Source organism: Lepidochelys olivacea (assembly GCF_965140295.1).
Source record: "Lepidochelys olivacea isolate rLepOli2 genome assembly, chromosome: 12".
Classification (NCBI taxonomy): domain Eukaryota; kingdom Metazoa; phylum Chordata; order Testudines; family Cheloniidae; genus Lepidochelys; species Lepidochelys olivacea.
The window spans coordinates 39,478,180-39,503,160 of NC_140422.1; the positions used below are offsets into that span (position 1 = coordinate 39,478,180).

The 24,981-nt window shown below is 58.2% G+C and overlaps 2 protein-coding genes across 5 annotated transcripts in view; both read right to left on the reverse strand.

Moving 5' to 3' along the window:
- Positions 1 to 240: 240 nt before the first annotated feature.
- SLC22A31 (solute carrier family 22 member 31) lies at positions 241 to 9,502 on the reverse strand. The gene is made up of 9 exons (XM_084644333.1): positions 9,118 to 9,502; positions 6,070 to 6,173; positions 5,736 to 5,890; positions 4,506 to 4,674; positions 3,444 to 3,589; positions 3,090 to 3,192; positions 2,435 to 2,649; positions 1,571 to 1,682; positions 241 to 1,126 (listed from the first exon to the last, which is right to left on the reverse strand). The coding sequence occupies exons 1-9, from the start codon at positions 9,481 to 9,483 to the stop codon at positions 709 to 711; spliced, it is 1,788 nt and encodes a 595-aa protein (XP_084500459.1). The 5' UTR covers positions 9,484 to 9,502; the 3' UTR covers positions 241 to 708.
- Positions 9,503 to 14,130: 4,628 nt separating this feature from the next.
- The window catches only part of ANKRD11 (ankyrin repeat domain containing 11), a 228,863-nt gene continuing 218,012 nt past the window's right edge, over positions 14,131 to 24,981 (reverse strand). For all 4 annotated transcript variants that reach the window (XM_084644783.1, XM_084644781.1, XM_084644780.1 and 1 more), the window contains 4 exons: positions 22,247 to 22,345; positions 21,990 to 22,133; positions 20,609 to 20,701; positions 14,131 to 19,273 (listed from right to left, as the gene is read on the reverse strand). In XM_084644783.1, coding sequence (XP_084500909.1) covers positions 19,088 to 19,273; positions 20,609 to 20,701; positions 21,990 to 22,133; positions 22,247 to 22,345 — 522 coding nt within the window. In that variant the 3' untranslated portion in view covers positions 14,131 to 19,087. The remainder of the gene's footprint in view (positions 19,274 to 20,608; positions 20,702 to 21,989; positions 22,134 to 22,246; positions 22,346 to 24,981) is intronic.

Sequence of the window (24,981 nt, forward strand, 5' to 3'; positions counted from 1 at the left end):
CAGGTGAGAATCCCCCCATGGCAACCCCCAATAAAGAGACTTGGAGCACAGTACTGGCTGGAGCCGGGTGCTGCATGGGCAGGGGCACCTGCCAGCGGAAGGGGAGTGAAGCGCCGCTCCTGGGCTCAGCTGTGGGCCCTGGGCTGAGGGGGCTGCCCCATGCTAGGCCAGGGCAGGGGCCCCGTAGTCCAGCCTCCTCCCCACAAGGCCCCTGGAGAGAAAACAGAACCAGGCCCAGGGTAGAAATAAGGCACATTTTATTGGTGAGCCACTCACCTGGCCAGGAGGCACAGGGACTGGCGTTCCCTAAGCCAGGAACCCCCACTTGCAGCCGGGCTCCTTAGGAGGGGGTGGGGGGCACTTTCTCTTCCAGGCCCCGCTCCCTGCAGGGCTGGTATGCAGCAGGGGTTGTGGGAGCCCCCAAACACCCCAGTGAGGCAGGGGACAGCCAGTACAAGGCTGCGCATGGCACGTTAATCACTCCAGGGCCCAGCACGGTGCACCTCCATGCGAGCAGAAGGGAGCCGTGGATTAGCACCTGCTGCCCGGAGACAGGCATGGAGGCTGCACCGGTGCGATGGACCCTAGGAGGCACGGCACACAAACAACACAGCCAGCTGGCACCGGAGACCCCTGCAGCCCCAGGGCAGGTAATGCTGGGTGCTGCCCCCCGCCCCCTGGGCACAGTCCACAGACAGCCCTGCTCAGCTATGTCTCCTCCTGTGGGTCACCGCCTGGGGCAGGCTCCGGCAGTAGCTGCCTGTCCCGCGGGGGGGTGCGCCGGTGGGATCTCAGCATCCTCTTGGTGGCAGTGACGAGGTGGGCATAGTCCCGGGCCTCGCAGGCCTGGCCAGCGCTGCGGGGCGAGAGCAGAGGCAGGTGGTCCCTGCGGCGGGAGGAGCGGAAGAGCGGGGGCCGGCGCTGACTCTCACCATCCTGCAGCGACTCAGGCAGGCCCTTGCCCTTGCTCTCGGGCAGCAGCATGATGCTGAGCACGGAGAGGATGGCGAAGGAGGCGAAGACCACGTGGTGCAGGAAGAAGCCCCGGTTGTTCTGGATGTCCATGATGGGCCCGGCTGCTTTGCCCACGAAGCTGGCAGCCATGATGAGGCCCAGCCAAGCACCCCTGCAGCAGGGGGACACAGACCAGGCCCTCACCGGGGGACAGCACCTCCTGACCAGAGCACGGGCATGCCACAGCCCAGCGTGGCAGCTGGGGCGGCCTGAGAGCTGGGCTGGGCCTGGCCCCTGCCCGGGCAAGCCGCCGAGCACCATGTGGAGCAGCCACCAGGCCTGGCCGTGTCCTCCCAGTGGTGGGGCATGGGCTGGCTGGGGCAGGAGGACATGGGTCATGCCCCATGGGACTCTGCCATGACATCCAGGCTACGGTTTGGTTGACTCAAGGGCAGCCCCCAGGCACTGGATCAGAGTGCAGGAAGCTGGCTCTGGTCCTAAGGGGTCCCCCTTGAGACTTAGTACCCACCCCCCAGGAAGCCAGTGCACCCCCCCACCCCTTCCGGGGCCTGCATTATGCACTAGCCCATGGCTGCCGTGAGGGCTCGTCTCCTACCTGACCACGGTGGGAAGGACCTCACTAGCAAAGAAGATGCTGAGCATGGTGACAGCCTGCGAACATGCGATGCCCACGACAGAGAGGGTCAGGATGATCCAGTTCAGCAGATCTGGGGCGGGAGTGAGGGAGCAGAGTGAGCGCAGGCCACAGCCTGGCTAGCTGGGGCCTTGGGTGCAGGTGGGCTCCAGCCTGGCTCCCGACAGATTTACAACACCGGGGTTTTAAGCCCTGCCTGGTGAATGGGGCAGGGAAGTACCCATGTGCCAGCCCAGGGAGACTGCCAGCAGCCGCTCCCTGAGCAGGACAGAGTGGGCGTATCTGTCCAGCCCATTTCAAGATCAGATGCTTTGGGGACTTCCACAGGGAGCTTGAGATGAGGTGCGCTTGGCCATGAGCTCAACGACCACAGGCAGCTACCAGGAGAAGGACACCACCCCCCCACCATCCACCCCTGGGCAAGGGGCTGAGCACACCCCCAGGCCCTCCCAGCAGATTCCTTGGCTCTCACCACCCCAGAGGGACTAACTCCATGGCTGCGGGTGGTGGGGGAACTAGCCTGCAGCAGGAAGCCAGGTGGTTTGGAGTCCCAGGCTCGCAGCATGACTTATCCAGCTGGGGAAGCCCAGGAGCCAGTCCTAGGAATGGCTGGGGTGGCTTGCCCTGCCCTGGGGTGCTCAGGGACTGGGTGAGCAGCCGAGCACAAGTGCTGGTTCGCAGTTACCGGGAGACCCGTGGAGCTCGCTCCTCCCCTTCCCAGGGACCGGCGCCAGCATGCAATGGGGCAGAACTGCTAGTCCCCGTGGGCCGGGGCAGGGGGCTGAGCAGCAGGGGAATGGGCCAGGCCAGGCCCCTGCCCCTTACACTGTGTCAGGGCCAGCAGCAGCAGAGAGGCGATGCCGGTCAGGATGGTGCAGAGCAGCAGGATGGGGCGGCGCCCGAAGCGGTTGACGGTGAGGCACAGGAAGAGGCAGGCCGCGACCTCCAGCGCCGCCAGCAGGAAGTAGGAGAAGTAGAACTGGGGGCGGTAGGGAGCCAGGTTGCGGGTGAAGCAGTGCCGGATCCCGCTGCCGATGAACCTGCAGGAAGGGCAGGGGGCGTTGTCCTTGGGGAGGGCAGCCGAAGGGCGACCTAGCTAGGGCACGCGATGCGAGCTGGGAGGGTCTCAGCCTGGCCACCGGGCGAGCTCTGTGCCCATCTCTCACCACCATGCAGCCTGCACAAGCAGCTCTGCTCAGACTCAGGGAGAGCCGGGGGAGGCGGGCTGGAGTGAGGGACAGCAGCAGAGCTGTGCTGGGGGGAGCTCAGGGCTGGGGCAGCGGGGAGCGTTTGAGGGGGGGCTCTGGACTGAGAGGCATCAGCAGAGCTGTGTGCAGGGGGGAGCCCAAGGCTAGAACAGCAGGGGGCTGGGAGCAAGGCTGCCCTGTGGCGTGCCCAGGAGAGCCAAGGTGGAACAACGTGGAGCAGGGAGGCCCATGGTCCAGCCATTCCCTGCCCGCAGCGCGCGGTGGGTCCTTACGCCGTGAAGCCGAGGATGAGGCCGTTTCTCCAGATGACCCGGGTGCTGAAGACCTCGCCGAGCGTGTGATAGCATGGCAGCGGGACCAGGTCGCACTCCAGCTCTGGGGGCACAAGAGGAGCGCGGTCAGCCCAGCTCCAGGGCAGAGCCAGCAGGAGGGACAGAGCCAGGAACGGCAGGACCAAGTGCGTTAGCGTTTCAGCCAAGGCTGGGGGGTGGAGGGACAGGGAGGAGCAGCAGGTTCGGACTGGGGCGGGGAGTGCCCACAGCACAGGGCTCAGCCTGACTTCGACCCCAGCCTCTCCCAGGTCGGGCCCCATGGACGCAACTGGGGCCCTCGGGCCCAGCGCTCACCTGCTAACAGGTGCTCCTGGCTGTAGAATTCGTCCTCCAGGGTCACGCCGTTGCCCTCAGCAAGGGCCCGCAGACCCTTCCTGCCCTTCTCCAGCTGCCGTGTGGCCAGCAGCCAGCGGGGTGACTCTGGGAACAGCGACGGGCAGCTGGAGGGAGAGCGTCACCAGGGTCACCACAGGCCCAACTTCAGCACCCGGCTACACAGAACCCACTCCCACGACAGACCCCACCGTGCCAGGCGGGGGCAGCTCTGCAGGGAGTCCCCCCAGGCGAGGGACGGTGGCACCCGGGAGGCAGAGATGGCACCAATCCAGGCCAGGCTCAACTGTGACCCATCTCAGCCATCTGCTCTGCACAGTCTGGGGTACACTCAACCCCGGGAACCGGACAGGGAACCTGCACAGGCGGCAACAGGCTCCTGCATCCCCCCAAACCTGGGGCCAGCAGCGCAGGGACCCACCCGCTGCTCCTGCCCCCCAATGGCTGCTCCCTGCCACGGGTCCACTTGAGGAAGTGGACATCCCCGTCCAGGGCTAACTGGGCCCCTGCTCTCTCTGCCACCCCCACGCCCTGCAAGCCCCAGGTCTGATCAGGCCACAAAGCTGAGAGCCAACCTGGAAAATAAATTAACCGTGTTTAATCTGCGTGGAGCAAATATTTACCTCCAGCCCCATACATTCCAGGGCCCCTTCAGAGGCAGCCGGCGCCGCACTTGAGCTGAAGGGCCTGGGGAGCGTTTGACCCAGCCGCAGTCCCGGCGTCGCTGCCAGCTGGTTTCACCGTCACTGGGACGTGTGTGCGGGGAGGAGGTGGCGCTGCCCATGTTCTCTGTGGGCTGCTCATCCCACAGAGCCGGGGGCTTGGGTCCCTGCCAGCACGTCCGCTCCGGCGCAGGGGGCTGTACAGGTCAGGGACGGCTGGGGCATGATGGGGTCCAATGCCTCAGGGTAGGGCTCTCCCCCCGAGCCACTCCAGCTCCTCGGCCATCTTCCCACAGGTGTGCAGCAAAGCCAGGCTGGGCCTGCCCGCCCCCAGCCCGCCCGCGGCACAGCCGGTCCTTACCCCCAGCAGGTTGCCAGCAGAGCCAGCGTCAGCGTCACGACCCCCTGCAGCAGCCGCCACTGCCGACACAGCACCGCCAAGCCCGGCAACAGCAGCTTCCCGGCAACCCAGAAGAACCCCGCAACCATGACGACCATCAGCCGGTGGGGAGGGTCGCACAGCTCCAGCCCTGGGGTGGGGAGACAAAGGCGGACCGGGGGTCTAAGACTGAGTGGGGAGGGTCGATTCACACTGCATCAGGCCGACACCCGGCAGGCCACGGGCAGCTCCGCACCAAGGCGAGCACGGGGCAGGGGCACAGTGGGGCCAGCTCCCTGCAGGGACTGCCACCCTCTCTGCTCCCAGCCTGACCTGACTGACGAGGGGCGCTGCAGAGTCAGGCTCCCCCACAGCCCCTGGGTCACCTCTTCAGAGCAATGCACAAGCAAGAGCCTCTTGGGGCTGCGGCCTGGCCCCCACTGCAGCCCTGGGCAACGTGGGAGCAAACACAGCCCCGTGCAGCTCAGCTCGCACGGGGGCCGACTCCCGCGGTGACGGTGCGCTCTCCCCGCTCCCCGGGGCTGCAGCAGACACCCCTAGCCTCCGGCTCCCTCCTGGCCACCACTCCCCGCCGAGCAGAAGACCGTTAGCCGGAGTCCCAGGGCCAGTTATGCTGGTGTTTCAGCGACATACCTGGGCATCACGCACTACACAGCGGCTGCTCCGTGAACCAGCAAGAGGCCATACAGCCCAGGGTCACGTCACCCATCTGCCCCTAGGGCTCCAGCCAGGAGGGGGCAGGACAATTCCTCATCCTGTTCTGAACCCCGCCCCTTGCTGATCAGCTGGAGAATAACAATGCCCACCACATGGAGGGGTTACACTGGCAGGCGACCCTGGGATGGGGCAAGGACACGTCACCCCAGACCAGACCCAAACTGAGCCCAGCTGGGCTCTCCACTCCCTGGCCGGCAGGGGGGGGGACGGGGTGAGATAAGCTGCAGAGGTAATTACTTAGACCATTGGCTCTTGGGGGCAGGGACAGCTGGTCTGTTCTGTGTTCGTACAGCACCTAGCACCATGGGGTGCCGGTCCACGTCTGGGACCCCGAGGCGCAACGGTAATACAAATGACGACTACTGTAAAAGCCAGGGCAGGGGGCCACATGCACAGGGCCATGGAGCTCCACGGGGTTCCCTCTCCTGGAGCAGAGAAGGGGCGCCAGGCCGGTGGCGGACCAAGCGGACTCACTCGCGACGTAGAGGGAGAGGAAGGTGCCAGCCAGCGCAGCACCGAGGAGGAGCCGCAGCGACAGCAGCATGAGGTAATTCACTGCCAGCGCCACACCGATGCCCAGGGGAACCGCCAGAACCAGGGAGAAGACGAAGGTGGCACGGCGGCCAAACCTAGAGAGGAGAGCCAACAGCAGTGAGCTGGGCAGGGGTCAGACACAAAACAGCCCCCCCCCCCCCCGGGCACACATCAGGGCTGGACACAAACCCAAGGGGCAGGGCTGGTTATGGACAATGCTGCATCTGGCCGGGTGGGAGGGTCTGATCGGGGCCCGTCATGGCTGGTGCTTTACCTGTCGCAGGCCAAGCCGAGTGCAATGCAGCCGCCGAGCCAGCCCAGCAGGTAGGTGGTCTGTTCGAGTGGCACCTTCCAGCGATCCGAGCACACCAAGTCCCACTGCGAGAGGAAGGAAGCGTGAGCCACGGAGTCCTTGATGCTGCCCTGAATGGGCCTAACACGTGGGGGGGCCTGAACAGGCCACTTAGGGGACACCGCGTCCACCACTGCAATGCAACCCCCGCTGGGCTGGACCCGTGCAGCTGTTTAGCTGGCACACTGCTCAGAGGTTTCGGGCAGGAAGTGAGAAGATTCCCAGGCCCAGGTGAAACCACAGGGGGAGGTTAGAGAAGCAGGATGAGGAATTCAGCCAGGCCACTGAAGCGAACACCCTGACTCCTGAAAAACAAGCCTGGAACTCTGTCCCATCCAGAAGGCAGGACCCCCCAACAGCACGTGGATTCTGGCACCACAGCCCAGTACAGACTCCAAGGGGTGAGAGCGTTTCCTCCAGCATCCCAGACCAGAGCCATTTCCTGCACTGCCCTGGGGTTTCCCATCCAACCACTGATCAGGTCTGACCATGCTTAGCTAGCCAGGTCAGACAGGCTCTCTGCCCAAGGCGGTAGAGCAGAGGCAGGACGGGCCCTGAATGCAAGGCAACCTCCACTCAGTCTGCCATGCAAGTCCATCCCTAACAAACAGGGACCCTCCCCAACCCTGCACCGAGGGAACCAGCTGCACCCTGAATGCAGGTGCCCCTGGGGGTCAGTACAACTGGCATCTCCTCTCCTCTCCCCCTGCTGCCCAGGGATGGCAGGGAACACCTTGTCCCTGGAAAACTGTCTCTGCCAGCAAGTGCAGAAGAAGCAGCCAACAGGGAAAGGAAGTAACTGCCTGGGACAAGCGACTCTCCCCCGCTCCCCAAGGCATTGCTGGAGAAGCAGAGCCTGGCCAGGGGGATGGAGCACCCCCACCAAGCACAGGAAGACCAGGAGCTCTCACCCAGGGCTCTGTCCATCCACCCGCTCCAAGGCTCAATCTCCTTCCCCTGCACACAGCCCCCATGGAGCACAGACCCTCGCAGCACATCCGGCCTGGGCAGCAGCAGAATCCAGCTCAATCTGCCCCCCGACCCACCCACAGGCCTGCCAGTGCTGGGACCACCCTTCCGGGGGAGCGCTAATCAAGGTCCCCAGGCAGTTGGTGTCAGCACTGGGATTAGGACTCTGCTGCCCCTGCTCCCACAGCACAGTCAGGGGCAGGGAGGTGCAGGCTTTTCAGGTCAGGGCACTTCCTCTAATGGTGCCGTGTCGCCATGGCCTGGGGAGGCAGGACTCTTCTCCCGCCCTGGGACTGCCATCCCCACCCAACATTTTGCAACAAAGCTGCAGCTAGGTTTGTGGATTATGCAAACGCACAAGGAGACGGCAGTTGGGCAGCTCTGCTGGGGCCACCCGTGGAGCCATCTTCACCGCCTGCCCCCAGGCAGACCCACGTTTAGCGCCAGGGGCTGGCACCTGATCAGGGCTCCTGCAGAAAAGCCAAGGCTGCTATCGCCTGTTAAGGGTACACAAGGTGTCGGGCACCAAGGTGTGTGCAGGGCCCGCTCTAGGATTCACCCCCAGCCCGGGGCCTTCGACCAGACACCAGGCCTGGCACTCTGCAGCCAGCACGGCTAGGATGGGCTGGGCAGACTGGAGGCTAGAGCAGCCCGTGGCCCACAGCTCTGCCAAGGGGTGGGCAGATGAGAGCAGCATGCAGGGCTGGAAGCGCCCAGGTCCCTGTGACTCAGTGTTCGCAGCCTGTCCTGCCCCCCAGCCACGTTGGGGAAGCAGGGCGCTGGGCAGCAGCAGGTGCATCTACTGCCCAGCGCGGTATCTGTCTGGGGGTCTGCACGCAGAGAGCGCCAGGGGCCGGTCCATTGCTGGGGGGGGGGGGGGGTCGCAGCCAGCTCAGCATCCTCACCCCACGCATGGACACCTGGGCAGCGCTACCCCAGCCAGGGCACAGAGACATGGGGGGCCAGGCAGCAGAGAGCTTTCCCCTGCCATCTGCCCCCCCCAAAGCCAGCTCACCCCCTCCCCGGGACAGCCCTCCCCGCTATTCGCCACCACCCCAGGGACAGTGCCTCCCTCCAAACCTGGCTCACCCCCCCCCAGCCCCCCACCTCAGGGCCCCCCCCGGCCGCCCGCTCGCGCCCCCCCGGCCGCCCGCTCGCGCCCCCCCGGCCGCCCGCTCGCGCCCCCTCCGCCTCAGGGCCCCCCCCACGGCCGCCCCCCCGCCTCAGGGCCCCCCCCCCGCCACCCCCCCTCCCGCCTCAGGGCCCCCCCCCCGCCACCCCCCCTCCCGCCTCAGGGCCCCCCCCCCGGCCGCCCGCTCGCCCCCCCCCGCCTCAGGGCCCCCCCCCCGGCCGCCCGCTCGCCCCCCCCCCGCCTCAGGCCCCCCCCCCCGGCCGCCCGCTCGCCCCCCCCCCGCCTCAGGGCCCCCCCCCCGGCCGCCCGCTCGCCCCCCCCCGCCTCAGGGCCCCCCCCCGGCCGCCCGCTCGCCCCCCCCCGCCTCAGGGCCCCCCCCCCGGCCGCCCGCTCGCCCCCCCCCGCCTCAGGGCCCCCCCCCCGCCTCAGGGCCCCCCCCCCGGCCGCCCGCTCGCCCCCCCCCCGCCTCAGGCCCCCCCCCCGGCCGCCCCCCCCCGCCTCAGGCCCCCCCCCCGGCCGCCCGCTCGCCCCCCCCCGCCTCAGGGCCCCCCCCCGGCCGCCCGCTCGCCCCCCCCCCCGCCTCAGGGCCCCCCCCCGGCCGCCCGCTCGCCCCCCCCCCGCCTCAGGGCCCCCCCCCGGCCGCCCGCTCGCCCCCCCCGCCTCAGGGCCCCCCCCGGCCGCCCGCTCGCCCCCCCCCCGCCTCAGGGCCCCCCCCGGCCGCCCGCTCGCCCCCCCCCCCGCCTCAGGGCCCCCGCCCGCTCGCCCCCCCCCCGCGCCGCCCGCTCGCCCCCCCCCCGCCTCAGCGCCCCCCCCCCGCGCCGCCCGCTCGCCCCCCCCCCCCGCCTCAGCGCCCGCCCCCGGCCGCGCACCTGGGTGACCGGGCTGGAGCGCAGCCCGGCGGCGGGCAGCTCGTAGTCCCAGCCGCGGGTGCAGGGCCCGGTGCGGTTGGGCCCCGCGGCGCCGGGCGCGTAGCGGTAGAGGAGGCAGCGGCTCCAGCCCGCGGGGCCCCGCGGCACCGAGGCGTTGAGCAGCGCCCGGCCCGAGAGGTTGCGCAGCGCGGGCGGCAGCAGCGCGGGGTCCGGGCGGCAGCGGTGGGCGGGCGGCGCCGCCAGCAGCAGCCCCGCGAAGAAGCCCAGCGCCAGCGCCGCGTTGGGGGCCCAGCTGGCGGCCGCCAGGAGCCGGGCGCGGCGCCCGAAGCCGCCCGCGGGCCGCAGCAGCCGCGCGTCGAACTCCATGGGCCGGGCGGGCCGGGCAGCGCCGCGCCGGGCCGGGACACCGGCCGCTGGCCCCGCCCCCGCCCGGCTAAGCCCCGCCCCCGCCGGCCCAGGTCCCGCCCCCGCCGGACTAAGCCCCGCCCCCCGCCGCACCCGCAGAATCATAGAGGATTGGGGTTGGACGAGACCTCAGGAGGGATCTAGCCCAGTCTCCAGAGACACCCCCCCCCCGGCTGGGCCCAGCCCCCCACTCTGAAATGGGGCGAGGGCCCCCCGGCTCAGGGCTGCGCCCAGGCCACCTTCTGGTTGGCAGAGCCTTGGGGTGCCAGTGACGTGTGTGGGGGGGTCGGGAGCGGGGGGGATCAGCGCTGAGCCCCGGAGAGGAAAGGGAAGCTCCCGGGCTCGGGGTGCTGATAAGCCGCTAATAGGGAAGGAGGCGCAGAAAGGGCCCAGCCCCCGGCAAACACCGGCCCGGCTAAGACCCTGAGGAGAGAGGGCACCAGGGGAGGGGACTGAGATGGCCCAGGCCTGTCCCAGCAAAGAGCAGTCCCAGCCAGCCTGCGGGAGGAAGAGCTTGTGACTTGGAAGTGGACCAAATCCTTGGGAGCTGGAGGTTGCCCCTTTAGGGGGGGTGGTAATTCCCCTGCACGCCCCACCCTGGATGGGCCACCCCTCGCCCGCAGCTTGATAAGCCGAGGGGGATGCTAGGGCAAGCAGGGTGCTGGGGCCAGATCTCTCCCCTCCACCCACCTTATTGAACGGGCCCAGCCCCCCTCTCTGTTAACCCAGGGAGCAAATACAGAGTCAGGCTCCAAACCCACCCAGCTGCACCCCGTGCACATTAGAACGGGCCTGGGTTCAGTGGAGGCCAGTAATTGGGAGGAGAGATAGGTCAGTGGTTTGAGCATTAGCCTGCTAAAACCATGGTTGTGAGTTCAATCCTTGAGGGGGCCATTTAGGGATCTGGGGCAAAAATTTGGATTGGTCCTGCTTTGAGCAGGGGGTTGGACTAGATGACCTCCTGAGGTCCCTTCCAACCCTGGTATTCTATGAATTCCCCATAACAGCTCCACTGAGGTGACACGCTATCGAAATCACACTGCGAACCAGCACTTCCAGCAGACCTGCCTCCTCTGCAGGCAACTGCTGGGGCGTGTCTCAGCTGCAGCATCCAGGCCCAGCTCCTCAGAGCAATTTGGGTGCCTACTTCCCATTGATTTCCATGGCAGCTAAGCACCTTTGAGGATCTGGCCCCTAGTGATTCATGTGAACTGTATTATTTAGTTTAGAGGCTTCTCAGAGTTACCTTGTGCTCTTCACCCCTCCCCCCCCCCATCTGTCTGGCTCCAGCTGTTGTCTGACACTCAGCTTGTAAACTCCTTGGGGGCAGGCCTGCCTTTCTGTACAGCACCTAGCACCATGGGGCCAAGATGGCTAGATACTACTGCAATACCACTAATGACTCTCAGTGGTGCCCCTCCCATGGCTGGAAGGGGACTGGCCAGCGCCCTCCAAGCATTATCTGCTTTATTCCCTTGCCTGGGCTCTGTGAATCCCAGCATTCACACTGCCTGGCTGGAGCCCCCTTCGTGTACTGCCTCATCTGTGCAGCGCAGGCGCAGCTGAGTGCTGGGAACATGGTGAGATTTGTCTGACAATGTCAAGGGAGCCCAGCTGAGATGGGGACCCATCGTACCAGGCACCACACAAACAACAGATATTCCCTCCTCTACAGAGCTTGCAATCTAACTAGGCTGCCTTAGGTAGCTTGCTTGGTACTCTGGTTAGCTGGGCTGCCTTCACAGCAACATACACTGGTAGGAGTAGGACCTACCAAAAGTGACTGGTTGGGCCAGCTTGTGCATTGCACACAGGCAGTTGTGTGCAGAACGGGGCTTACAGTGCTGCTGGCACCTTCTGAGGACACTCATGGCCCTGAATTTCTGGGCAGCAAACAGGCTTTGGACATGTTGCACCAGGTAAGAGCTTTAAGATGGGTGCATCCAAGAGCCCAGTCTCCCAGGATCAGTGCAGTGTGACTGACCAGGCTTGCTGCTGACCAGGTCTTGCTGCTTCATGAAGCGTAGTGAGCGCTCATGGATGATGAAGGAAGGGGGCCCTTGTGCTTGGTTCCTTTGGGCAAAGAGCAGCCCTGGGCAGGGCACCGAACCTTAGCACAGAGCTTCTCCCCTGGGACAGCAAAGTGAAAGTCTACAGGCTGATGAGCTGAATTCATCCTTCCACAGCCTTTGAAGCTTTCTGCTCACGGGTGGAGGGGTGTGTGGGGTGCCCAATGCCCAAGCCACATGATGCAAAGGCTGGGTCAATCAGCATACACATGCATTCAGCCTAAGTTTTGGCTCTGGGGACAAATAATCGGGTGCTGCGGGTAGGTTGATTGCAATAGGTTTAAATAGATCCAATAGGACTTGGCAATGAAAATGCAGCCTGGCACCATTCACCAGATCTAAGCCGCTGAACACCTTGACTAATGTTTACATTCACCCTGCCCTTCCCATTCTGCCTTATCTCCTCCCAGCTGTGTTTGCCTTTTCTTAGAGCTCCTTCCCAGGGAGCTGTTTGTCCTCCTCAGTGCCATGCAAGTCTACTTGGTTCAGTTAAATGTTCTCTCTTTCCCAGAGCTAGTGGGGGCTGGGACCACGATAGAGGGGAAAGTCTTGTTCATTATTATGCACCCTGCCAGCCTCTCTTGCAGTGGTACTGAAGTACTGAGAGACTAAAGTAGTCATCTCTCCTGGGACAATGCTGCGGCACTGCACACAGGAGTGTTACTGAGAGTAAAAGACTTTAATGAAAGCACACGCTTTGATGAAAACCTTTACTGATAACTAGATGGAGTTAGGAATGGCCAAAGAAAAGGAAAGCCAGGCAGCTCTTGGGGATGGGGAGTTGTAACCCTGGCTAAATTTGAAGGTTGGTTGTGCCAAGAAGGGGGAAAACACAAATTTACATTACGGACCATTTTAATCTGTAATAATTGTCAAGGGGTTTCATGCTCTAAGATGTCTCAGAAGCAGGGAGGGTGAAGGATCCTCGTGCATTGCCTGGATCAGGGCAGGATTAGAAAAGGGCACTGGTAACAAAAGGCTTGCCACAGACAGCTGGGTTGTGAAATCTCAACATTCTGCATCAATTAAAAAAGCTGAAGGAAATGGGATTATGGTTCAGGTGGGCTGGGGCATGTCTCTTACTGCACCTGCTCTATCCCACTACACAAAACACTTAGGAAGGCTCTGCCTACGAAACTACTGGTTCTTCAAGTCTTTGTCCATGTGGATGGTCCATAACTGATGTGTACGAGTCACATAGAGACCATAAGTGGGATCCACACGGACAAAACATCTTAAAGCACCACAGTTCCAATAAGGTCAGAAACTCTTCTGTTTCTGGTTACCTACCCCCTGAAGATCCATAGCTACAGACTGGGAGACATTTAGGAATTCATAGTGTCAATTTCCAGCAAGATGCATGGCCTGGAAACGTGCTGAACTTTAGCTTGGCTTCCAGCTGTGTACAGTGCTGTAGAGCAGGAGGCTCATTGGGGCTTGTGTGGAGCACTGGTGACACCTAGTGGCCTAGTGAGCTCAGTTGGAACTCTCTGTGCAACACTGACTCAGGTGTGAAGAGTTGTCACTTTGGATGGGCTATCACCAGCAGGAGAGTGAATTTGTGTGGGGGGTGGAGGGTGAGAAGACCTGGATTTGTGCTGGAAATGGCCCACCTGATGATCACTTTAGATAAGCTATTAACAGCAGGACAGTGGGGTGGGAGGAGGTATTGTTTCATATTCTCTGTGTATATATAAAGTCTGCTGCAGTTTCCACGATATGCATCCGATGAAGTGAGCTGTAGCTCACGAAAGCTTATGCTCTAATAAATTGGTTAGTCTCTAAGGTGCCACAAGTCCTCCTTTTCTTTTTGCGAATACAGACTAACACGGCTGTTACTCTGAAACCTGACTCAGGTGTGTGATTCAATTGTGTGTGTCCAGCAATTGCCAACTGTTTCAGCTGCAGCTTCTTGAAGAAGTGGATGCACTTGAGGAACGACCAATAGGACACTGCACCAGCAGGAGGGACCACGTGGGTCTTAATCCCAGGCTTGGTTTCTTTCCCTGTAGTGGGGTGACTGCATAGAAGACCTTCTAAAAACCTGATTTGGGAAGGGAAGGAAGAGACGGAGCTGCTGATCAGGACAGTGGAGGGAGCTAGCTCCTTTTAGGCTTCTGATCAGAATGGTCACTATGGGCCAGATTCAGCGCTGGCCTAAGATGGTGCAACTCCACTGAGTGGGGCTGCTTTTGGCCCTGTGTTTATAGAGACTGTAGTTGGGGGGTTATCTGAGGAGATACAGGCTGTCGGTACAGTAATCCGGCACACCCCTGTGATTGCCCTGGACTTTACCCGCAGGCAAGTTCCCTATGGATGGATGATTGTTTGTATTCCAATAGTAGCCAGAGGACCTGTTGTGCTGGGAGCTGTACGAACAGATGGTGTCCCTGCCCCAGACACTGAATGGTTGCCTGGAGCTGAAACCACTGGGCACTCCTGGGACAGTGAAGCTAAAGGGGTGTGAAACAGTAACAGAAAACCCGGCCTCGGGAAGATGAACTGGCAGAAATTCACAAACAAACCTTCCTTTTTTTTTTTTAAAATTTATTTACGAACATTATCTTTGAGGGACAACAGCATCTCTCTGGCGCTCATCTCTGTACATGCAACTGTAGAAAATAACATTTGTATTCACTTTGTCTCTGTCTGCAGGAAGTCGTACAGCGAAAGGACAGCCGTGGCGCGGCAGAGCGGTGGCATCGGCAGCACCAGCACTGCCAAACAATATGTACACAAACTACATTGTAAAAAAAAATTACATTGTTACATTACAGACAACGCAATCTTGCCGCTGTTTTACCCCACATACTACGCAAGTTGGACTAGTACAAATAGAAGGGTGTGAATTGACCTGTGAGATATTTACATTTATATACAGTCTCAGAGAAGCATTACAAGGAGGGAAATTTACACTGTTGAGACTTGAATCCACGTAGCACAGGTGTCAAAGATAATACAACGCTTTAGCTATTGTTGCTTTAAATTGCTGATTAAAGGTCTCTCCATGCTTATACAGATTAATTGATGGTTATTTAACAAAAGAAAGAACTGGGCTTGAAATTAATAAAAAAAAATAAGTGTTATTTGTGGCCATATTCCTGTGTTCTAGAGAAAGAAAAGCATTCCTGTATCCTCCCCACAGAGCAGGAGAATTGGCTGGCCTATCAATTCCCCTCCACTTGCATGGAAAGTGTGTGCTGCAATTTAGCTGGCAATACCCGTGGAGAAAACCAGCCACTGCATCAGGCAAAGCCTAGCCCTGAAAGGAAGAGAAAAGGAGCAACAGGACTCGAACCCTGGAAACAAAGGGCTCAATGTTTAAATAAAAAAAACATTTTGAATACATCCCGGGGTGCTACAAATCCTGACCCTCTGTAGGCCATCGATACATTCCACAGCACAGAGCAGCCTCCTCCTGCATTGTACCAGTCACTCAGTCCAGGACACGGGGAATACCCCCAGACAGGTTTGTGCACAGCACAGGCATAGAGAAAACTCCCGTGGACACACCACAGCAGCATGGTGAGATGGAGCTGAGCACCGGTGCTGTACACGGCCAGGGACAGCCTGTCCGTTTCACCGTACAGCCTTAGGAAGGGAGCTAGGGATTTTATTTCTTAAGTCACTAACACAATGTAGTTAAAAGAAACTAGTTACTGTGACAGGCCAAGGGTACTAATTCAATAAGTTAGTGGGGAAAATCACCTTACAGGAATGTGCTTCAACTGGCTTTTCTGAAGCAGCCTGGAGGAAAGCGGTGATCCGGCAGGCTGCAAGGCTGTGTGGTTCCCAGCTCAAGTAATCAGGTCACTCCATAACAGCAGCTGTTTAAAAAGCCAGTGGGTGACAGAGTGAGAATTTGAATGTAGAGTGCTGAGCAAGGGGAAATGCCCAATTTGGCAGCTTCTCTGACTCCCTAGGTGCCAGAACTGCTGTTCCTCCTCCACTGGGATCAAGCAGGGCTTTGGTTTCTCCACTAGCTAAATGCGAGACTAATTCCACTCTGGACTTCCCCCTGCTCCAGCCCTCCTGCAGCTCTCGGCCCTACCCTGCTGTGTTATCTGGGTGGGCAGCCCAGATCCCAAAGCACTGGGAGAGCCTTGGCTTCAGACTCCAGAGCTTTGCCATCTAGGCTGCTCACTCCAAAACACACAGTCCGGGGGAAAGGGGACAGGGGAGCAGAGCAGCAAGGCTGTAGGCGACCCTCACACTGAATTAGTCAGAGCTCCTCCCCTCAAGCCTCCCCTGCTCCCACAGCAGCTCAAGCACCAGGAGAGGAGGGGAGTTGAACAGGAATTTAAATGGTGTCTGAATTGGACTTTACCTAGCACATGCACCTGGCAATGTTTAAAAACAGCCTCAAAGTAACCAAGTGACAGGCCCCCAGGTGTGTCAGTCCATGCATCCCCCTCCAGCCCGTCAGGGCACAAGATGCAGCGCACTCAGGGTACCTATATTTTGACACCACTCCCCGCTAAGCTAGTGCCCATGTTTCCTGTTCATTTCACGCAGAATTATTTGAGCCAGTGTGTTTTAGCAGGATCCTGCATGGGTCACTTTCACACTGCAGACAGAAAGAGTCCACTTGTTGCGGTTGCAAAGGGAGCAGGGCTGGCTGGCTGACCTACATGCCCAGACAGTATGGAGTGAGCTGGCCCATCGGTGTCAGCGAGGACCAGAGGGCACAGAAGAGGCATTTTGCATCTGTCTCCAGCCACGTCCTGTACATCTGTGCTTGGGTACAAACATTGCCAGCTGCATTAAGTACGGACTCCACTATTACTCCACTGACAGCCACACACTCAACAAATACAGTCCTCTCTGGAACCAGCCATGGTGCCATCACTCAGCAATACAGCAGCAGAAACACCCAGCATCCCAGCTGAAGTTACAATTTCACTTAGCACCCTCCTGACGGGGGCTGTTCAAATCCAGAACTCCAAAACAGATAATTTACAAAAATCAATGCAGTGTGCTCCCCAGCTGAGCTGGGGCCAGAGGACAAACTTTCCTTAAATATACAACTAGAAACTGTCCCCCTCCCAAGGGCTTAATTCTGAGCAAACCCCTCCTTGCTGTGGCTGGCTGAGTGGTACCAAAGGAGGTTTTTAAGCACACAACTGAGTAATGCCTCCTGCCGGTTCTGGCTCCTCAACAAAGAGCTTTTGCTCTCTTAAAACCAGAGACAGACAGCTGGCTTCTGCGAGCGTGCAATGTTCAAAACACCAGGAAGAAGCCCACAGAACAGGATGGGGCTGGAATCTGCGCTCCCAGTGACGTGGTGAAGGTGGCCTCCAGACAGCCTATGGGATGTAGGGGTGTGTCCCTTCTCTCTAATTAGACACTTTCCCAACTTGATCAGCTAGTCTGCATCAAGCACACTTTAGTCCTGAGTAACCCAGCACAGAAGCTCATTACGACTGACACATGACTAATGGCCAAACCCGTCTCTCTCTCAGAAGCGACCTGAAGCCCTGCCTGCCAACACTACAAGAAAATGCTCAAGGAAGATGTGTGCATCACCCTGCACAGCACATCCCCTGCTGACCACATCTAACTGAAGCCTTGGAGCAAGCGCTAACAGAGCCACACGGTACCCCTGGACACTGGGCCACTGGGGCAGTACTGGGCCAATGGAACTGGATAAAAATCACAGCTAGGCCCCAGCATGCTTATTAACGCCTCAGACACCTGGCAGGGTATTCACCACACCCTGAAAAGTGAGGCAGAAAGGATCCCACAAGCAAAGTGATTCTGGATGCCCAAGGGCTGCAGCCTTGCAGCGGCCCTAGAGCATCTTTCGGCCCCAACTCACCCTCACAGTCACTTTCCCAGCTGTGGTGCTTTATTTCCACACACGACTCACGGAGCAACTGGCTTCTTTATCCAGAACTCACAATACTCATAGCGCACTAGAATGGCTGGTCACAATGAAGAAATGGCTACAAGTTCCGCCCGGCTGCCAGGAGGCCTCGCCCGCCCGAAGCCACGCGGCTCCGAGTCACTGGCTCCCCAGAGTACCGCAGCTCAGGCTGTGGAAATGCGGTAAATTGTCGGTCTCTCAGCCCAAACGTGCAAGTAACATCTTCTGAATTCCTCTAGGCCCAAGCTAGCATGTGTCAGGGTGGGATTCCCCCTTCTTCCTCCCCTGTCCCCACCCCCCAAACATTCCTCGCTATATCTGACGCACAGCTTCCGAATCTGTGCAGGTGGTTTCACTACTCCACTAAACTCAAAAGGGCAGGGGGAAAAGGAAAAAACTAGACTGTGTTAAAAGAAGAGGTCAGCGCTTGGAGATCTCCCCAACAGGGACTGCAGACTGAGTTAGTTTGCAAGGCCTGAATCTCAGAAGACAGGTTTGAAATACTGCACACCATTTTGGCCCTTATTTTTTTCCTTGAGAGGGAAAGTGCTGCCTAGGGTGAACTATACATACAAAGATCATTTCAATTAATTTATTTATTTCTTTACACATAACTGAAAGTGATGTTACAGTACATAAGTTATTTACAACTGTGCAGTAATGTGTTGCAAAATAAATTATCTAGAAGGCAGCAAAAGTACATTGTTAATGTATATAAAAACTGTACAGCATTTATGGGATACAATTTTCTTTATATGAGTATTGGCTCTGTAGTGTTTTCAAGTTATGTTCTCAGAAAGAGAAACGAAATGCCCAAGATTAAAGGAAAAAAATATATATAAACCACATGGATTTTACTCCATTAAAAACATGATCGGCAAAGTCCTGGCTCTCCATCACCATTTTCGCGGTAGACACTCACCGTACTAGTCACGTGCGCATAACGTGCCAATTGCCTCCTCACTCATCCAAACGTGGTGACGAGCAGCTACTTTATGACGACTCAGAAGGCGTCCGGGGTCGGGAGCCGCAGCTGTTTGCACCTCCGGAACCGCAGCTGGGAAAGCTGGATGCTTCCTTTTAGTTTTGCTTTTAATTTGTGACGTAACCAGGATGGAACGAGAACTATAAAAAACCCACCGTCTCCTCTGCAGCTTCTCCAAGAGGAGATCTGCGGACAAATGGAAAACAAAGAGCTTGAAATCGCCATGTTCACAAGTACATGAACTGCATGGTTGCTGGCCCTGCTCAGCAGCTTCTGCAACACACTTGTTCTTGAACCTTTTCTCCTCCCTGCCTCCGTCAGTCTCTCTCCCCCTTGTCCGTTCAGACGCTCACTGCTGTGTACAGGCTGGCTGCCCTCTGCTGCAGCAACCGGTTTGACAGGAGATGCGTTCCCCCACTCCCGCTGCCTGGCGTAGCTCTGATCAGTCCAGAAGTGAGGGAGACGTCGTGAAGAAAGTGCAATTATTTTTCTTACTGTTTTGTTTTCTGCCGATAGATGCTTCCTCCTCCTCTGACCAGGGACTCATCAGCAAGTGGTAAGGATGAATGTGAGCTCGAGCATCTGTCCTCGGAGGGCTCCCGCCCTTGCCAGTTTTCAGGGAGAATGTCTCCTGGTTTTGTATTGTCATGCCGGCAAGAGCACAAAGTCATCGTTGACATCTACCATCGGCACGTAGAACGAGGGAACCTCGTTCACGCAGAGGGATTTATGACCAGCTGGATCCAGCTCCTGAACCTTCAGCTGCCACTCCATTCGCTGCACCGCATTCAAGGCAGCGGCTTCATGCTGCTGTCGCATTAGCAGGCACGTCTGCACCAGAACCCAACGCCCAGCAGAGACGGGGGTTCATAAGAGAGAAGAGAGAAGACGACAATCACTTGAGTGCACTGAACAATTGCACTCTGGCAGCAAGGCAATGGAGTCTGCGGCTATCATGTTGGACAGACACATTCCCAGCCAGGGACAGGTTCCACAGCAGACACTGGGTGCCCTTGTCGGAAGGAAATATACGCTTGGAAAACAGTCTGTCCAACAGGATTTTGAGAAAGCCCCACTCCTCAAAAGGTGCTATAAAACCTCAGAACAACAGGCCAGATTAGAACCATTTTTACCTCTGGAGGTAGCCAGGGTGAAGTGCTGGTTGAACACAGCCCATGGAGTGCTGCAGTTCGGCTAGTACATGGTAATACAGGCCCAATCAATGTGCAACACCGCACACTGGGACCTGCAGTCTCCACCTCTGTGTGAAAGATGAAGGAAGGAAGAGAGGAAGGGGTGGCTCACTGGTTAGGGCACTAGCCTGGGACCTGGGCTTAAGTCCCTGCTCTGTCTCTGTGCCTCAGTTGCTGTCTGTGAAATGGGGCAAGAGCATTGCTCTGCAGCAAGCCGTGTTGTGAGGATGAATATGTTACAGATTGTGCGGGGTCCATGGAAGTACCTTAGACAGAAAGTCTATCTGAGGGACTTCCAAACAGACAGACAGCCAGCATGCAGCAGTTGGCCACTGCTTGGCAGACCAAACAGCATGGAAAAGAGGAAACCGTGTGGCCTGAAGGAACAAGCACAGGGCTGAGTCAGGAATTCTGCCGCAGCCTCACTGTGTGATCGTGGGCAGGTTCAGTCTGCCTCATTTTCCCCATCTGCAGAACAGCAGAGATGGCCTGTCGTTCCCTAGCTCACAGCAGGGATTGCTCTCTGCATGGCACAGGAACGTGTAAGTGTACTGCACAGACGGATGCTGTCAAGGTATGGCATTTAGAACTGCTCACAAAGCTTTCTCTCTGGGGCTCCTTGCCCTTATCAGAGATTTTTGGAAACCACAAATCCCGCTTGCCAAACCCTGAAGCCAGGCACAGCCAGGTGCCCAGCAGCAATGACTTACACTGCCAAGCAGGAGAGCAGGGTTTAGGGCCTTTGCTCTGGACAGCCTGCCTCTGGCTCACTGTAGGAATTGCACTGACTGACTGGAGCAGCAACCACTGTCACAGGAGAGACTGGAACCCTCCCCCTATTTCACATTTAAAATGCCAAACAAAATATCCCAAGCAGGTTACAGATCAGCAACATCCGCTACTGACTCCTGGAAATGTTGCACACCCCGTGCACTGGAATCCCCAAGGAACAGCAGGGTCACGCAGCTCTCACCTTCATTCGATCATATTTGTCATCCACATCTTGTAACCAGGAAATAAACTGGCGAGCATTGAAACGATCTCTGACTGATTTGTTTTCATCTCCCTGCACAGGGAACAGCACAAAGGGGAATTACACGTTAAAACATATCAATAAAATAAATACCCTATCAGACAGGTGCAAACCCCTCCACTCCCCACCACACATACAAACCCACCATACTCCTGGAAGAAAGAAGAGGGGTGGGTCTGAAGTACCCAGAAGTGCACCAGCAGGGAGGAATAATGGGCTATGCAGCTCTGTGCTGCTTTCACAGCACGTTGCTAGAGGTTTCAGCCTGAGTGGTGGATGCTATGCACACAAGCCCCCTCCTTGCCTTCCCCACATGGAGCTGGAGCTGAGAATCTGTTCATACTAAGCTCATTCAGTTCTTCCTTTGAGAACGGAACACCTGCAGCTCACCGAGTCCTTGAACTTGTGCCCCAGATCATAATGTCTTCTACATGGAGATTTCCATAATGTTTTTTCTTTTTGTCCTGGGTAACGCTGAGAGGTAAATCAGATGCATGGATCAATACGCTGGATCACTAATGAATCCCACTATACTGTCTGCAGCACAGGCCTCAGCTTCTGCAATGCAGCAGGGTGCTTTCTACAGAGATGACAGCTTTCTGGCAGGTTAGTGGTCCAGCTACAAAGCTTCTGGCCAGCAGGAGGTGCTAATGTAATCGCTCTGCCCCACTTCAGCTAATTTTAAATTCTTATGAAGCTGAACAATAATACTGACTGCTGAAGTCTGACTCATTTTCTGTGCTAGTTCTTCTCAGCTTTTGCCAGCGCCATACTCTGCGGAATCAAAGGGGAAAAGCCCATCTCTGTGGGCTGCGCTGCGCAGTTTTGCTTTTCAAGGCCAGTCTTCTCTAAGAAAGTCATCTCATAGATTTCTGTTCTCTGTGCAACACAACCGGGGACTGTGGAACAGCTGCATGGAAATAAACCTTTCACACGTGCAGATGGTTCTGCTCACAAGGAGAGGCAGAGGGGGCTTTGCAGCTTGCAGACAGATCAGGGGCCTTTGCTACCTTTAAATAGTCCTATAACACTGGCTCCTGGATGTCATTCACAGACACATTTCTTTGCCCCCACGCACACACTGGGCAGCTGAACTTGTGACTTGGACCCTCTGGCAAACGAATCAGATTAGTCAACAGCAGCACGTGCTGCGAGATCTCCCACATCGTCGCAGTGTGAAGGGAAGGGAGTTGTAGGTACCTGGGTGGGAAGCACATTAAGGCTTCCCTACACCCATCACTCTGAGAAGCACAGCACACGTCGGCAGCTGCACAAATGGACCTTCGAGGCCGATTTAACCACTGGTAAGATGGCCACTGACCTGATTTTCTAGAGGCATGTTATAGACCTCGGAGTCCAGCAGCATGGTGCATGCACTGAAGGGCACTGCCTGGTTAGCAATGGTTCTCGCTGCCCGACAGTGAACTCTTAAGATCTCCTGTTCGCATGAAACAATCAGCTTCTCCTGAGGAGAGAGGAGAAAGTAACCCAGTGAGTGACGAGTGCCCTTCATTTCTCCAGAGAAGGAAGAGAAGCACCATTCGCCCCAGAAGGAATCCCCCAACGGCTCTCCGTTACCCGCTCTATGCTGTGCTGGAGTCGCAGCTTCCCCCTCACTGCTTCCTGCTGCTTGAAGAGTTCCTTCAGGGGCTCCGCGAGCGATGGAGGGGGTGCAATCTATAGACACACAGAGAGGCACAAACCGTTACAAATGGTGACACAGGCTGGATTCATTCTGAGCGGCACAGAGCTGTGTTCCTAATGCTGCTGCTGCTCACCCTTTGAAATTGCTCTGGAGCTTGCTGTCCCTTTAGGCATGGGGCCAGTGCTCTCAGCTGCTACACACAGGCCTGGGGTTTGGGTGCAACTATACAATTACTGCCCTTAGGCTGATGGTGTTGCCAAATCATTCAGTTGCCAGGGAGACGGTGCTCACACCATCCACTGTACTAGTGGAGGAAGCCTTCTCATGCAGGTGGGAGGCAAAGGACCATCCCCTAAGGCTAGCCGTGACCAGGCAGTGTGTGGGAATGCAAAACAGGGTAAGAGGTTCTGTATTCAGAGGTGAGCACGGCTCTTGTGGCTGGGGCTTCCATCACCACATGCTTTAACCTACCCACCCTTTCAGGGCATCACAAAGACACTTTGTGAAGCGCTTTAAGGTCATCTGATGGAACCAACGGCATGACAACATGTGAAGCATGTCGGGGCAGCAGAGTCCCTGCTCATGGTGGGCAGCACACACTGAGGCGTGTCCATATTCCAACACAACTTTGGGTTTGCAGTGTGCATGGGACAACACCGATGTAGCACAGAGTTCTGGCTACAATCCTAGAGTGTTTTCCTGTTCACACTGTGGGCCCAATCACACACACAGAACAGCATGCCTTGCAGAGTAGAGAGCTAGGTGGCTGCTGTTCTTTGGGACAAACAGATGTGCTTGTCACCTATAATGCTCATGATTTCACAGCAGATAAGATGTGCATCAATTCAGGCCCTGATCCTGCAATAAGATGGATTCCGACAAACTTTTGTGCTGAGCCCCATTGATTTCAACAGGGCGCCAGGCAGGTGCAGGCAGCTCATTGCAGGAGCAGGCCCTTGGTTCTCATTCCTCACTTTCATCACGGAATATGCTGGAGGAGAGAATTGTATTTTCCATGAAACAGGTAGAGCACTGCCAGACGTCTCCTGCCAGTTCATTTACTACTAGAACCAGAGCTTTCCAATGGTCAGAATGTAGGACGATTTCCCAGCGACATCCTCGGACTGCTGCGTTTCAGGGAGGAAAACCTGTTTACACTCCCCAAAGGGAAACCCAGTGTAGCATTTTTTTTCAATAAAGCTTATTCTAAGGAAGCGAAAGCCTCCCAGCGCTTGCACTTGTACAGAATCCAGCATTGCTCCGGGTAGAAAAGAAGGAAGGTTCCCTCAACTGTGGAATTCTCCATTAACTGCAGCAGGACATGGAATTCCACGTTAGTCAAATCCAGAACGACCTCCCCTGGAGGCTGGGAGCCGATATTTCCTGACTGGAGGGGTTAGTCTATTGGTGCATTTGCACTGGCAAACTCCATCAGTGGAGCTGTCAGAGAAATAGCTGGTCCCATTGCCATGGGGTCAGCACTACCGGCCAGTCGCACATCGGAGCCTTGGGTAAAATAAAAGGCAGAAGTTAAGAGTAGCTATCTTCTGCTTAGGGCCGGCCTTTGGGAAAATGGCACTCTGGGCGAACTTACGTTTTGGTGCCACTGGCCCCAATGGGCTCCCCACCCTCCCCTCACCCCCGCCCCTACTCTGTGCCTCCTGCGCCCCTAAACCCTGCACCACCCTTCACCTCTACCCCTGCACCTCCCTCCTGCGCCCCTAACCCCGGCACTGTGCCCTCTTCACCCAACCCCTACCCTCTCCAGTACCCCAATGCCTGCCCTCCCAACCCTGCCCCTAATCCCTGAACGCCCTTCACTCCTACCCCCTGCACCTCCCTCCTGCGCCCCTAACCCCTGCACTGTGCCCTCTTCACCCCAACCCTTGCATTCCCCTCCTGTGCCCCAACCCCTGCCCTGTGCCCTCTTCAAACCAACCCCTGCCCCTTCCTGCACCCCAACCCCTGCACTGTGCCCTCTTCACCCCAACCCTTGCATTCCCCTCCTGTGCCCCAACCCTTGCATTCCCCTCCTGTGCCCCAACCCCTGCCCTGTGCCCTCTTCAAACCAACCCCTGCCCCTTCCTGCACCCCAACCCCTGCACTGTGCCCTCTTCACCCCAACCCTTGCATTCCCCTCCTGCTGCACTGTGCCCTCTTCACCCCAACCCCTACCCTCTCCAGTGCCCCAACGCCTGCCCCCCCAACCCTGCCCCTAATCCCTGAACGCCCTTCACTCCTACCCCCTGCACCTCCCTCCTGCGCCCTTAACTCCTCCACTGTGTCCTCTTCACCCCAACCCCTGCCCCTCCTGTGCCCCTAACCTCTACATCCCCTTCCTGCACCCACATGGGAAAACTGACCTGGATGCAGTGTCAGGGCAGCTGGCATCGCTGTTCGCTCCCCCACTGGCCTGCTGCTCCTTTGCCCTGTGCTGTGTGTGTGTGGGGAGCGAGAAGCAACACCAGGGCTCCCTTCATCCAGGTCACTTTCCCCAGTAGGAGAGGGCAGGAGAGCAGCAGCTGCTGATGCCTCAGCCCAGCCGGGGAAGTGACCTGGATGTAGGAAGCCCGGTGTGTGTGTGTCTGGTGTGTGTGTGTCCGTGTGTGTGTGTGTTGAGAGCACTATCTCTTTAAGAAAGCACTCAGGGTCAGGCATCTGCAGGCTT